The following is a 12720-nucleotide window of genomic DNA, read 5'->3' on the forward strand; positions in this document are numbered from 1 at the left end:
TGACAGCCCAACAAGGCTTCGTTCACAATATCAACAGGTCTACCCCGTTACACAGACACGTGCCTATATTTATGTATCTTTCAAAGTCTCTTTCTGCCAGTGCCAGAGGTTAGACACAGGTTGTTCCGCAAGTGCAAACCTATGCCTACTGGGGTGTGTGCAGTCGATATCACATGGCAGTTCACAGCATGTACCCTTGGCCGTGATACATCGTCACATACTTAACCCTTTGCTTCCTCATAAAGAACACGCAGTTTTGTGAGACCAGAACAAACAAAAAAAGTTTAATACAAACTAGATTGAATATGCAACAGTTGCCAGAAATGCCTGATAAGAAAACCTCCCACAGATTGTTTGTCACTCACTACACTACTATTGACAGGCACCTACTTCCAGAACAGGTCCTGGTTCTCTGTGACTGAAGAGGTTTAAATATACAGTACCTCATCTTGAATTCTTGTCCAGACTTCTCAGTAGCCCATCTCTCTTTTTTCCACCTCTCTAATATTATCTCTTCCCTATCTCCTGTGTTTCTTTTCTATTTCGTTCCTTTCTTCAAACCCTCCCACTCCTTTCTGTATTCGTCCTCTTCAGTTCTTTCTCATCTTCAAAATGTTTCCTCTCCCTCTCTCTCTCCCACTGTGCTCCCTGTCACCAGCTATTGAGAATGAATATATACTCATGTAAAAACAATTACAATCAAATACTAAATAATTCATTATTGCAAATCAACATGTAGTGAGTTGTGTTTCACCTTGAAGATAGTGACCGTGGCCTTATCTGGTGCATGTGGACTGTGTCATGGACAATATTGAGTAAGCTCAATATCAAAAAACTTCATTTGATTTTTTAAATTTGACCTTGATTTAACTAGGCAAGTCAGTTAATTAAGAACAAATTCTTATTTTCAATGACAGTCTAGGAACAGTAGGTTAACTGCCTGTTCAGGGGCAGAACGACAGATTTGTACCTTGTCAGCTCGGGGGTTTGAACTTGCAACCTTCCGGTAACTAGTCCAACGCTCTAACCACTAGGCTACCCTGATCACTCCTGTTGCTGAGAATTTTCCAGTACCGCAGGAAATGAAGATGAGTTTCGTGATTTACATACATTCACAGAAAATTCACCGAAAACCCACACGAACACAATTATATTAACAGTACTGCACTTTTAATGTTGCCAACTTTTAATAGCCTGAACACTGATCAAGAAACATTATGGACTAAACATGAATTATTTTGCTATGACAATGCTGGTCAAATTAAGATCCTATATCTGTACGAGGGTTTGACACCCTCGTGACCCATATGCTGGGTATGTGTCAAACAAGTTTCTATGGATAAAAGTTTACATGCTACATGACTACACTATGTTATAATTTTGTTATAACATCTGTTATAACATTTGTTTTGGCACATGAGTATGCAGGCTTTATTGAATGATCAAACCCCTCCACTGTGATTAGCACATGAGCCATTTACATCTTAGCCCTGAGGGGGGCGATGTTGAGCGAGTGAACAAAATTCTCCAGTGTGGAGAGATACTCCTCTGGGTGACAGCGTAGATGAGCAGCGTGCACAGACTCCTTCCACTTCCTGGTTTCCACAACAATGCCCTGCTTCCTCCAGAAGTCGAGGACCGCCTCCAGGGCGAAGGGGTCGCACAGCGGGTCGTTCTCGCAGAAGAAGAAGAGCGCCGGGGAGGTGACGGGGCTGTTGTAGAAGACCTGGATTGACTTGTCGTAGTAGTACACCGTCTGGGACTTGAAGAGCCAGAAGTAGAGCAGAGCAGTGTATCGCACCAGGGGCTCGATACGAGGGAACAGGGTCAGACCCAGGCCTGAGGCACACACAGACACACACAGATTATTTTCAAGGTTAATTACATTTCAAATTATTTTATCTGTCACACAAACTAACCCATGAATTAACCTCTTTAATTTCATGAACCGTCCGTTATAAATGAGCTCGATAGGGTTGGAAATAACCACAACTTTCAAGATCCTGAGTTTATTCAATTCTGCGCCGCTCCAGTCCACTTCCGTGTCCTGGTTTTGCTCGTGCCCTTCGTTTCATCTAGTGGGCGTGCAAAAACAAACTCAACTGCATTTTCACATACGCTTTTCCATTTGCCGTTAAATGTCACGAGAGCCCAGGTCCGTTGTCACGGTCCACAAACAGAAATCATGTTATCGGACCTGTCTTTCCGTTGCATTTTGGGACTGTTTGAACTGTCATCATTACATTGGAAATAAGTGTAAATGCATAACCTATTTATCATAGTTTCACAAATGGCATCGGGCGCGCGCCGCTCTTGCACGTTCTGACTTCATACATTGTGATTAACTATTGAACAAGAGGAAAAGACAGAGTTGTTCCTTGGCTGTTCGACAGAGGCACATATTTCAAAAGAACATCCTCTTCCTGACAAGAATGTCGGTGTCTATCCTCGTATGAGGGGTCATACTGGGAAAGTAGGCCTATGCCATTTGTCAAAAGTATCTAATGACAGGACAGTATGCACACACCTCAGTACATAAGGTTGTTACTGTGTGTTATTCTATTGGTCATGATTAGGTTATTTTATTTACCGGTCAAGGTTAATTACATTTGAAATTATTTTCTCTGTCACACATCCACACACAAACTAACCCATACACACACCCATACCGTCTCAGTAACAGATCCCTCTCTTTTCCAAATAATCCAAACTGACAATCCTACCTCCTTTCCTTCCCCTCTCTCACCTTTAGCCATATGCTCCAGCGACCCGACCACCATGCTGTCATAGACATGTCCTACGACCCGTTGGGCCAGGCCTGGGTACTTGTGTGGCTCCCTGACCATCTGGCTGAGCAGCTGGGTGAAGGTGTACCCGCCGATGGAGAAGGCGTGGACCAGAAGGGGGCGACCTTTGAAACGCGGGTCTCCCAGGACCTCCAGGACCTCAGACCCATACTCAAGCCCCCAGCGAGGCCACAGGAAGTGCCACACAGTGCTCTCCACTGATAGGATGTCCAGGCCGCGTTCCAGGTAGAGGTCCCGGTACTTCGCCATGGCCCCCGGTCGAGCGCCCAGCCACGGGAAAAGCAGGAGGAGGGGACGGGGGGAGGATGGAGAGAGGGTTGGTACATCCAAAGCGGAAGGGGTGAGAACTGAGGAAACGTTGTGGTGAGAGGGCAAGTCTGGGAGCAAGGGGTGGAGAGGGAGGGTGAGGGAAAAGGAGTGTCTAGATGGGAGGAGGTGGGGGAGATGGTGGGAGGAGAGTGGGATGGGTTATCACCCCCTGGTGTCCGGCTGGTGTAGTAATAGGTGATGCTTCTGGTGACCCTCTGGGCTATGAACCGCCACTCTCCCACTATCACAGACATGTTACTGTGGTGAAGGAAAAGGGGAAAGAATTAGCGCAGGAGTAGAAGTTAAGTTATAGAGGGAGAAAACTGTCTGAGTGTCAGTCTGTGCCATCATGCCAACTCTTTATCACTCATTGTCATGTTTGGCTTGATGATGACAGGTGTTGGCAAGACCACAAACAGATCTGGGACCAGGCCAGGAAATATGAGCAAAAAAAAAAAAAATGAAATTCACTTGAGGCATAACCAATATACCTCAACTGAAATGAATGTAGACCCTACATACTCAGTCATGTGCACACACACATACATGCAAGGTTGTGGGATCCAGCTTATGGGGATCAGGCTTGACTCTTTTGGTTAGATGTAGATAGTAGTCTACAGATACAGACTCAGTTGGTTGTGCAGCTGCTTTCCCCCTTTCTTGTAATAATTGCTCAACCAGTCTGTGACTGCGGTTGTGGGGACCCTTTTTCTTAAACACAACACAAGTCTGTGCACAGCCCTGCCTTGGACCATAGACTTCAAAAAACAAAAATATATATATATACATTTTGTGAAGGGAAGCTCCAGTTCAGTTTCTTGTATTCAGAGTCTTTGTTATTATATAAGTAATAAGAGCTAAGACCCCCTCATTGGAATATATAGGCCACCTCCCACCAAAAGTGTGTTTTTTGATCAGTTTAATACCATGCTTAGGGAATGTGATTTTGGGAAAGAGGTCATCTCAATGGGAGATTTTAACATTAATTATGAAGACAAGTGTTGTAGGAAAACCCTCAAACGGATCACTAACACCTTTGACCTTACACAGCTAGTTAAAGGGCCAACCAGGGTGACTTGTTGCTCTAAAACACAGATTGATTTGGTGTTCAGTAATAAACCAGAGTGACTAAATCATTCAATATGGTTACTGGGCTATCTGATCATAATCTGACACTTATAGCCAGAAAGCTGTCTAAGAGCAGGTTTAACCTCTCTACGGTTAGAAAGCCGGATCAACTCAGAATACCTAAGAGTGAATTAAACTATTTTGAAAAAGCAATTAAGGGAATAAACTGGAATGATCTCTTGTCCTATACAGACGTGGAAGCTGATAGTCAGGTTTTTCTATCCACAATCCAGACTACAATAAATGGCTTCCTAAAGAAAATCAAATCCAAACCTGGCCAAAAGAGCACTCTTCCTTGGCTAAATGGAGAAATCTGGAAATTGATGAAAGAACGAGATTCTCTAAAAATAGACCTACAATCTAAATTAGAGCATGACAGACGTAGGTTTACCATGTTGAGAAATAAGGTGATAAAATAAATCAGACAGGCCAAGGCAAACTTTTTTATTAACATAATTGGTGAAGCAAAGGGAAATTCTAAATTGTTATTGGAGAAACTAAAAAAGTTAACAGGGAAAGACCATAGTAACACTGCAAAAAGACTAGAAATCATGGTGAATAACAATCTAACACAGGATGCAGTTGAAATAGCAACAGCCTTCAATTCCTACTTTATTGACTCTGTCAGGTTACTGACACAGAACCCCTCCACTGATTTCTTGGGCTCAGTGCTAGTGAATGACACTCAACCGGTCTTCATCATAAGGGAGGTTTCTGAGTCAAAGGTGAACAAGGTGATTAGCTCACTAAAGAACTCTAAAGCCAAAGATGTGTTTGGGATGGACTCTACCTTTCTTAAAAACTACAAAGAGTCACTCATTGGCCCCATTACTAAGGTCACCAACACATCTATTGGTCTCAGTGTGTTTCCAAGGGTATGGAAGTCGGCCATAATAACGGCCATCTTTAAATCAGGCGACCCTGCTGACGTGAGTAACTACAGGCCCATTGGTATACTGCCTGTGGTGTCAAAGGTTGTTGAAAAGTGTGTAGCAGAACAACTGATTGCCCACCTCAACAACAGCCCCTTCACATTACACTCCATGCAGTTTGGCTTCAGAGCGAAACACTCCACAGAAACGGCCAACTGCTTTCTTCTGGAAAACGTGAAGTCCAAGATGGACAAAGGGGGTGCTGTTGGGGCTGTGTTTCTGGACCTAAGGAAGGCTTTTGATACTGTTAACCATGAGATTCTCATCACAAAATTGTCCAAGTTCAACTTTTCCCCTGATGCCTTGAGATGGATGAAATCATACCTTGAAGGCAGAACTCAGTGTGTCAGAGTGAGCAATGAGCTGTCACCCACTCGTAGCTATGATGTGGGCATGCCCCAAGGGTCAATACTGGGGCCCCTCCTGTTCAGCCTGTACATTAATGATCTGCCTTCTGTCTGTACTGGGTCTGAAGTTCAAATGTATGCAGATGATACAGTGATATATGTGCATGCAAAGAGCAAACAACAAGCTGCACAAGAACTCACTACTGTAATGGTCCAGGTTACAAAGTGGCTCAGTGACTCGTGTTTGCATCTCAATGTGAAAAAAACTGTTTGCATGTTCTTCACAAAGAGGGCAACAGATGCTACTGAGCCAGATGTCTATGTGTCAGGGGAGAAGCTCCAGGTGGTATCCGATTTTAAGTACCTTGGCATCATAATTGATTCCAACCTCTCTTTTAAAAAGCATGTGAAAAAGGTAATTCAAATAACTAAATTCAATCTAGCTAATTTCCAATTTATACAAAATTGTTTGACTACAGAGGTAGCAAAACTGTACTTCAAATCTATGATACTCCCCCACTTAACATACTGCTTGACTAGTTGGGTCCAAGCTTGCTGTACAACATTAAAATCTATTCAGTCTGTCTACAAATAGGCTCTCAAAGTGCTTGATAGGAAGCCCAATAGCCACCATCATTGTCACATCCTTAGAAAGCATGAGCTCTTGAGTTGGGAAAATCTTGTGCAATACACCGACGCATGTCTTGTATTCAAGATCCTTAATGGCCTGGCTCCCCCTCCACTCAATATTTTTGTTAAACAGAAAACCCAGACATATGGCAGCAGATCCACAAGGTCTGACATGAGAGGTGACTGTATAGTTCCCCTAAGGAAAAGCACCTTTAGTAAATCTGCATTCTCTGTGAGAGCTTCCCATGTCTGGAATACACTGCCATCAGACACACAACTGCACCACATATCACACTTTCACAAAATGCTTGAAGACCTGGCTAAAGATCAATCAGATTTGTGAACATGGTCCCTAGCTGTGTGTTGCCGCTTTCAATGTTGTCTGTTGTCTGTAGCTTGTGAGGTGTGGAAACACTTTGTTGCTTTTATTAATTTTGTCTTGCTGCTTTTTGTTCTATGTTGCTCTGTCTGTATGCTATGTCTTGCTTGTCCTATGTTGCTATGTCTTGCTTGTTCTATGGTGCTATTGTCTATATAGTAATTGTTTTTAATAACCTGCCCATGGACTGCCGTGGAAAATTAGCCGGCTGGCTAAAACCGGCACTTTTACTAAAACGTTGATTAATGTGCACTGTCCCTGTAAAAATAAAATAAACTAAACTAAAACACTACAGTTCACATAAATGTTTTAAGCTTAGGACAGTTCAACAACACAACCAAGGATGCAGCCTGTCCATGTGGTGATATGTGTCAGTCTTACAGCAGTATTAAATAAAGGTTTAATAAAAGCACAGATACAGGTCCATTTAGTTAATATGCTCTACTACTTCATGCCAAATAACTTAAATTACGCAAGTAATGAAATGGTTAAATAGCTCAGCATCTGTCATTTCTACATACCCAGTTTCGTGCAACTTCTTCAAACAAAGCCAAAGTCACACAGCAGGCAGCGTTCATAGAGTTCTGCAACTGTTCCCCATGAAGAATTTGAGAATCCTCATAGCAGTTGAAATCTGTCCACCCTCCACGGTCTTCTTTCTGTGAATTAACCTCTTTAATAGATTCGAGCATTCATGAACCGTCCGTTATAAACGAACTCGATAGGGTTGGAAATAACCACAACTTTCAAGATCCTGAGTTTATTCGATTCTGCGCCGCTCCAGTCTACTTCCGTGTCCTGGTTTTGCTCGTGCCCTTCGTTTCATCTAGTGGGCGTGCAAAAACAAACTCAACTGCATTTTCACATACGCTTTTCCATTTGCCGTTAAATGTCACGAGAGCCCAGGTCCGTTGTCACGGTCCACAAACAGAAATCATGTTATTGGACCTGTCTTTCCGTTGCATTTTGGGACTGTTTGAACTGTCATCATTACATTGGAAATAAGTGTAAATGCATAACCTATTTATCGTAGTTTCACAAATGGCATCGGGCGCGCGCCGCTCTTGCACGTTCTGACTTCATACATTGTGATTAACTATTGAACAAGAGGAAAAGACAGAGTTGTTCCTTGGCTGTTCGACAGAGGCACATATTTCAAAAGAACATCCTCTTCCTGACAAGAATGTCGGTGTCTATCCTCGTATGAGGGGTCATACTGGGAAAGTAGGCCTATGTCATTTGTCAAAAGTATCTAATGACAGGACAGTATGCACACACCTCAGTACATAAGGTTGTTACTGTGTGTTATTCTATTGGTCATGATTAGGTTATTTTATTTACCGGTCAAGGTTAATTACATTTTAAATGATTTTTTCTGTCACACATCGATAACCTATTGATCATAGTTTCACAAATGGCATTGGGCTCATGTTGCTCTTGTACGAAAATACGTGTTTGTTCACTTGGCTGTTCGACAAAGGCAAATATTTCAAAAGAACAGCCTCTTCCTGCCAAGTATGACGGCAGATCTGTGCTTCAGGGTTTCATACTGGAAAAGTAGGCCTCTATCATGTCCCCCGATTTGACCTTCCATCGTCAAAAGTATCTAATAACACGACAGTATGCACACACCGCTGTACAAGAGGCTGTTACTGTGTGTTATTCTATTGGTCATGATGAAGGATTGTTAGCAGACATGGAGAAAATTACTTGTTCTGTTCTAGATGCATACCAAAGCAATTCCCTGTGCTGCCACATGGTGATGCCAGACACCAAGTACATTACTTTGTCAATTGTTGTCAAAGTGGAAATTCAGTCCTAGTTTAAATATAGAAAGGATTTCTCCTTTCGTAAATCCTATCATTACCTCAAGGAAGGGTGGGTGGGTTAATGCATTTTTAGGGGATTTAAACGAGGCGTCTCATCATTGGTAGAATTGTTGTTGTTCAGTTCTGGTCCTAGGGATCCACAAGTTATACATTGTTATACTTCATTTTGAGATCATTTACTGCTATACGAATATATTGAAATTGGTTATAACATATGTAACGAGCTAATGTTATTATCATTAATTAAAGGCTTATTTTGTGCTTTAGCTGAGGAGGGTCACATGTACCTCAAAACCCTCATCCCACTTTATCACTCTACTCATTGGGGTTTCACCAGGGCCATGTGTGTTGTCAGTTGGATTGTGTGTATGTTGTCAGTGGAGCTGTGTGTGTGTAGGTGTGTTGTCAGTTTGGCTGTGTGTGTGTGTGTTGTTGTTCCGTGGTGTTGGTGTGTGTTTGGAAAGCCTGAGATTTCCTGTCTCGGACTCAGCAGGATCACTTTCAGGAGCAGTCAGGCAGATAAATGTTAGAGTCCCAGAAAATACCTCCTAGTCCCCCTGGGCCCTGCCCCAGATGTGCCCTCCTCATTCCTTTACCCCACCTCACACACACACCCTCCAACAGGTCAGGTCTGAATCCTGACTGCCACAATCCCTGTGTGTCCCCCCCAAAAAAAATTGTGGGGGGCTGCCTCTCGTGCCTGCTTCGATGGTTAGCCTCCTCATAATACCGCCGCTCCTCCTTCGCTGCCTTTATCTCTTTACCACGCTGCTTCATCCCTTGGTGGTGGGCAGTTCTGTCATGGCCGTTGAATGAAGAGGACCAAGGTGCAGCGTGGTGAGCGTACATATTCCTTTATTTGTATGACGCCGACAAAAACAATAAACAATCCAAAAACAACCGTGAAGCTAAAGGCTATAGTGCCAACAAACAAAGACAACTACCCACAATCACAGGTGGGAAAAAGGGCTGCCTAAGTATGGTTCCCAATCAGAGACAACAATAGACAGCTGTCCCTGATTGAGAACCATACCCGGCCAAAACAAAGAAATACAAAACATAGAAAAATGAACATAGAACGCCCACCCAAATCACACCCTGACCAAACCAAAATAGAGACAATAAAAGCTCTTTAAGGTCAGGGCGTGACAATTACACTCACAAAAGTTCCAAAATAATAAAGACATTTCAAATGTCATATTATGTGCAAACAGTTAAAGTACACAAGGGAAAATAAATCAACATAAATATGGGCCTCTCTCTCTTTCTACTGTTTAGAACTCTCTCTCTCCCTTTCTACTGTTTAGAACTCTCTCTCTCCCTTTCTCTCTCTCTTTCTACTGTTTAGAACTCTCTCTCTCCCTTTCTCTCTCTCTTTCTACTGTTTAGAACTCTCTCTCTCCCTTTCTCTCTCTTTCTACTGTTTAGAACTCTCTCTCCCTTTCTCTCTCTCTCTCTTTCTACTGTTTAGAACTCTCTCTCTCCCTTTCTCTGTCTCTCTTTCTACTGTTTAGAACTCTCTCTCCCTTTCTCTCTCTCTTTCTACTGTTTAGAACTCTCTCTCCCTTTCTCTCTCTCTCTTTCCACTGTTTAGAACTCTCTCTCTCCCTTTCTTTCTCTCTCTTTCTACTGTTTAGAACTCTCTCTCCCTTTCTCTCTCTCTTTCTACTGTTTAGAACTCTCTCTCCCTTTCTCTCTCTCTTTCTACTGTTTAGAACTCTCTCTCCCTTTCTCTCTCTCTCTTTCCACTGTTTAGAACTCTCTCTCTCTTTCCACTGTTTAGAACTCTCTCTCTCCCTTTCTCTCTCTCTTTCTACTGTTTAGAACTCTCTCTCTCCCTTTCTCTCTCTCTTTCCACTGTTTAGAACTCTCTCTCTCCCTTTCTCTCTCTCTTTCTACTGTTTAGAACTCTCTCTCCCTTTCTCTCTCTCTCTCTCTCTCTTTCCACTGTTTAGAACTCTCTCTCTCCCTTTCTCTCTTTCTACTGTTTAGAACTCTCTCTCTCCCTTTCTCTCTCTCTCTTTCTACTGTTTAGAACTCTCCCCCTTTCTCTCTCTCTCTTTCTACTGTTTAGAACTCTCTCTCTCCCTTTCTCTCTCTCTCTCTTTCTACTGTTTAGAACTCTCTCTCCATTTCTCTCTCTCTCTCTTTCTACTGTTTAGAACTCTCTCTCTCCCTTTCTCTCTCTCTCTTTCTACTGTTTAGAACTCTCTCTCTCCCTTTCTCTCTCTCTCTTTCTACTGTTTAGAACTCTCTCCCTTTCTCTCAATTCAATTCAATTCAAGGTGCTTTATTGGCATGGGAAACATGTGTTAACATTGCCAAAGCAAGTGAGGTAGATGATATACAAAAGTGAAATAAACAATAAAAATTAACAGTAAACATTACACATACAGAAGTTTCAAAACGATAAAGACGTTACAAATGTCATATTATGTATATATACAGTGTTGCAACGATGTACACATGTTTAAAGAACACAAAGAAAAATAAATAAGCATAAATATGGGTTGTATTTACAAGGGTGATTGTTCTTCACTGGTTGCCCTTTTCTTGTGGCAACAGGTCACAAATCTTGCTGCTGTGATGGAACACTGTGGTATTTCACACAGTAGATATGGGAGTTTATAAAAATTGGGTTTGTTTTAAATTCTTTGTGGGTCTGTGTAATTAGAGGGAAATATGTCTCTCTAATATTGTCATACATTTGGCAGGAGGTTTGGAAGTGCAGCTCAGTTTCCATTTTGTGGGCAGTGTGCACATGGCCTGTCTTCTCTTGAGAGCCAGCTCTGCCTCCGTCGGCCTTTCTCAATAGCAAGGCTATGCTCACTGAGACTGTACATTGTCAAACTTTCCTTAAGTTTGGGTCAGTCACTGTGGTCAGGTATTCTGCCACTGTGTCCTGTCTGTTTAGGGCCAAATAGCATTCTAGATTGTTCTGTTTTTTTGTTAATTCTTTCCAATGTGTCAAGGAATTATCTTTTTGTTTTCTCATGATTTGGCTGGGTCTAATTGTGTTGCTGTCCTGGGGCTCTGTGGGGTCTGTTTGTGTTTGTGAACAGAGCCCCAGGACCAGCTCGCTTAGGGGACTCTTCTCCATGTTCACCCCTCTGTAGATGATGACTGTGTTATGGAAGGTTTGGTAATCTCATCCTTTTAGGTGGTTGTAGAATTGAATGGCTCTTTTATGGATTTTGATAAGTAGAGGAATCTGCCTGATTCTGCTCTTTATGCATTATTTGGTGTTTTACGTTGTACACAGAATATTTTAACAGAATTCTCCATGCAGAGTCTTAGTTTGTTGTTTGTCCCATTTAGTGAATTCTTGGTTGGTGAGCGGATCTCTCTCTCTCTCTCTCTCTCTCTCTCTCTCTCTCTCTCTCTCTCTCTCTCTCTCTCTCTCTCTCTCTCTCTCTCTCTCTCTCTCTCTCTCTCTCTCTCTCTCTCTCTCTCTCTCTATGCAACAATCTACCTATTTTCCTTTCTCTTTCTGCCTGTCTCTCTCATCCCCTTTCCTCTCTTTTGGCTTTTCACTCTCTCTGTATCTCTCCCCTCTTCTCGGTACAGACTCCAATCTCTATTTGTCAAATAACTAGATCCCTCTTTCTCCAGTCTGTGACACCTGTCCCCTCTCTTGCTCTGTGGATCACCTATCATTCATATGGAACAGTCTGTGTAATCCCCCTGGGCTATACAACCTAATGTATTAAACATACACTCATTGATCAGGCAACATCCCACAGGAAGAGACTCATTACATTTGCATTCCTGTACTGCCAAAGACTGGGTGTAATTTGTGTTTCAATCAATTCATTAATCAATCAATTAAATTCTATTTAAATGCCATCCTCAAAATACTGTGGTTGACTTGGGCAGGAGCTCACTGGAGCTGAGTACCGGCACCTAAATATTCTACTGCTTGAGCTCCTCTTCCTCTTCTAGAATATTAGCTCAAACGTATTGTGGAGCTCCCGCGCCTAAAAAATAAATAGTACCAGCATCCAACATGAATACCGGAACCTATTCCAGTCCAAGTAAAGCACTGTCAAAATCCATGTACTGTAGATGTCATTTCATCCTCAAAGTGAGCATAATCACCTGATTTGAGGTTTTCAATATAGAATGTTCGGTGTCCTTCAACGAGTGAGTAGTATATATCTGTGAGGTGTCCTTCAACGAGTGAATAGTATATATCCGTGAGGTGTCCTTCAACGAGTGAATAGTATATACCTGTGAGGGATCCTTCAACGAGTGAGTAGTATATACCCGTGAGGTATCCTTCAACGAGTGAATAGTATATACCCGTGAGGTGTCCTTCAACGAGTGAATAGTATATACCCGTGAGGTATCCTTCAACGA

The 12720-nt window shown here is 42.4% G+C and overlaps 1 protein-coding gene across 1 annotated transcript; it reads right to left on the reverse strand.

Annotated features, from left to right (window-relative positions):
• Positions 1 to 269: 269 nt before the first annotated feature.
• On the reverse strand, positions 270 to 7348 carry LOC123994375 (transmembrane protein 53-like). The gene is made up of 3 exons (XM_046296886.1): positions 7054 to 7348; positions 2747 to 3374; positions 270 to 1839 (listed from the first exon to the last, which is right to left on the reverse strand). The coding sequence occupies exons 2-3, from the start codon at positions 3054 to 3056 to the stop codon at positions 1478 to 1480; spliced, it is 672 nt and encodes a 223-aa protein (XP_046152842.1). The 5' UTR covers positions 3057 to 3374; positions 7054 to 7348; the 3' UTR covers positions 270 to 1477.
• Positions 7349 to 12720: the final 5372 nt, after the last annotated feature.

Source organism: Oncorhynchus gorbuscha, linkage group LG14 (genome assembly GCF_021184085.1).
Source record: "Oncorhynchus gorbuscha isolate QuinsamMale2020 ecotype Even-year linkage group LG14, OgorEven_v1.0, whole genome shotgun sequence".
Taxonomy (NCBI): domain Eukaryota; kingdom Metazoa; phylum Chordata; class Actinopteri; order Salmoniformes; family Salmonidae; genus Oncorhynchus; species Oncorhynchus gorbuscha.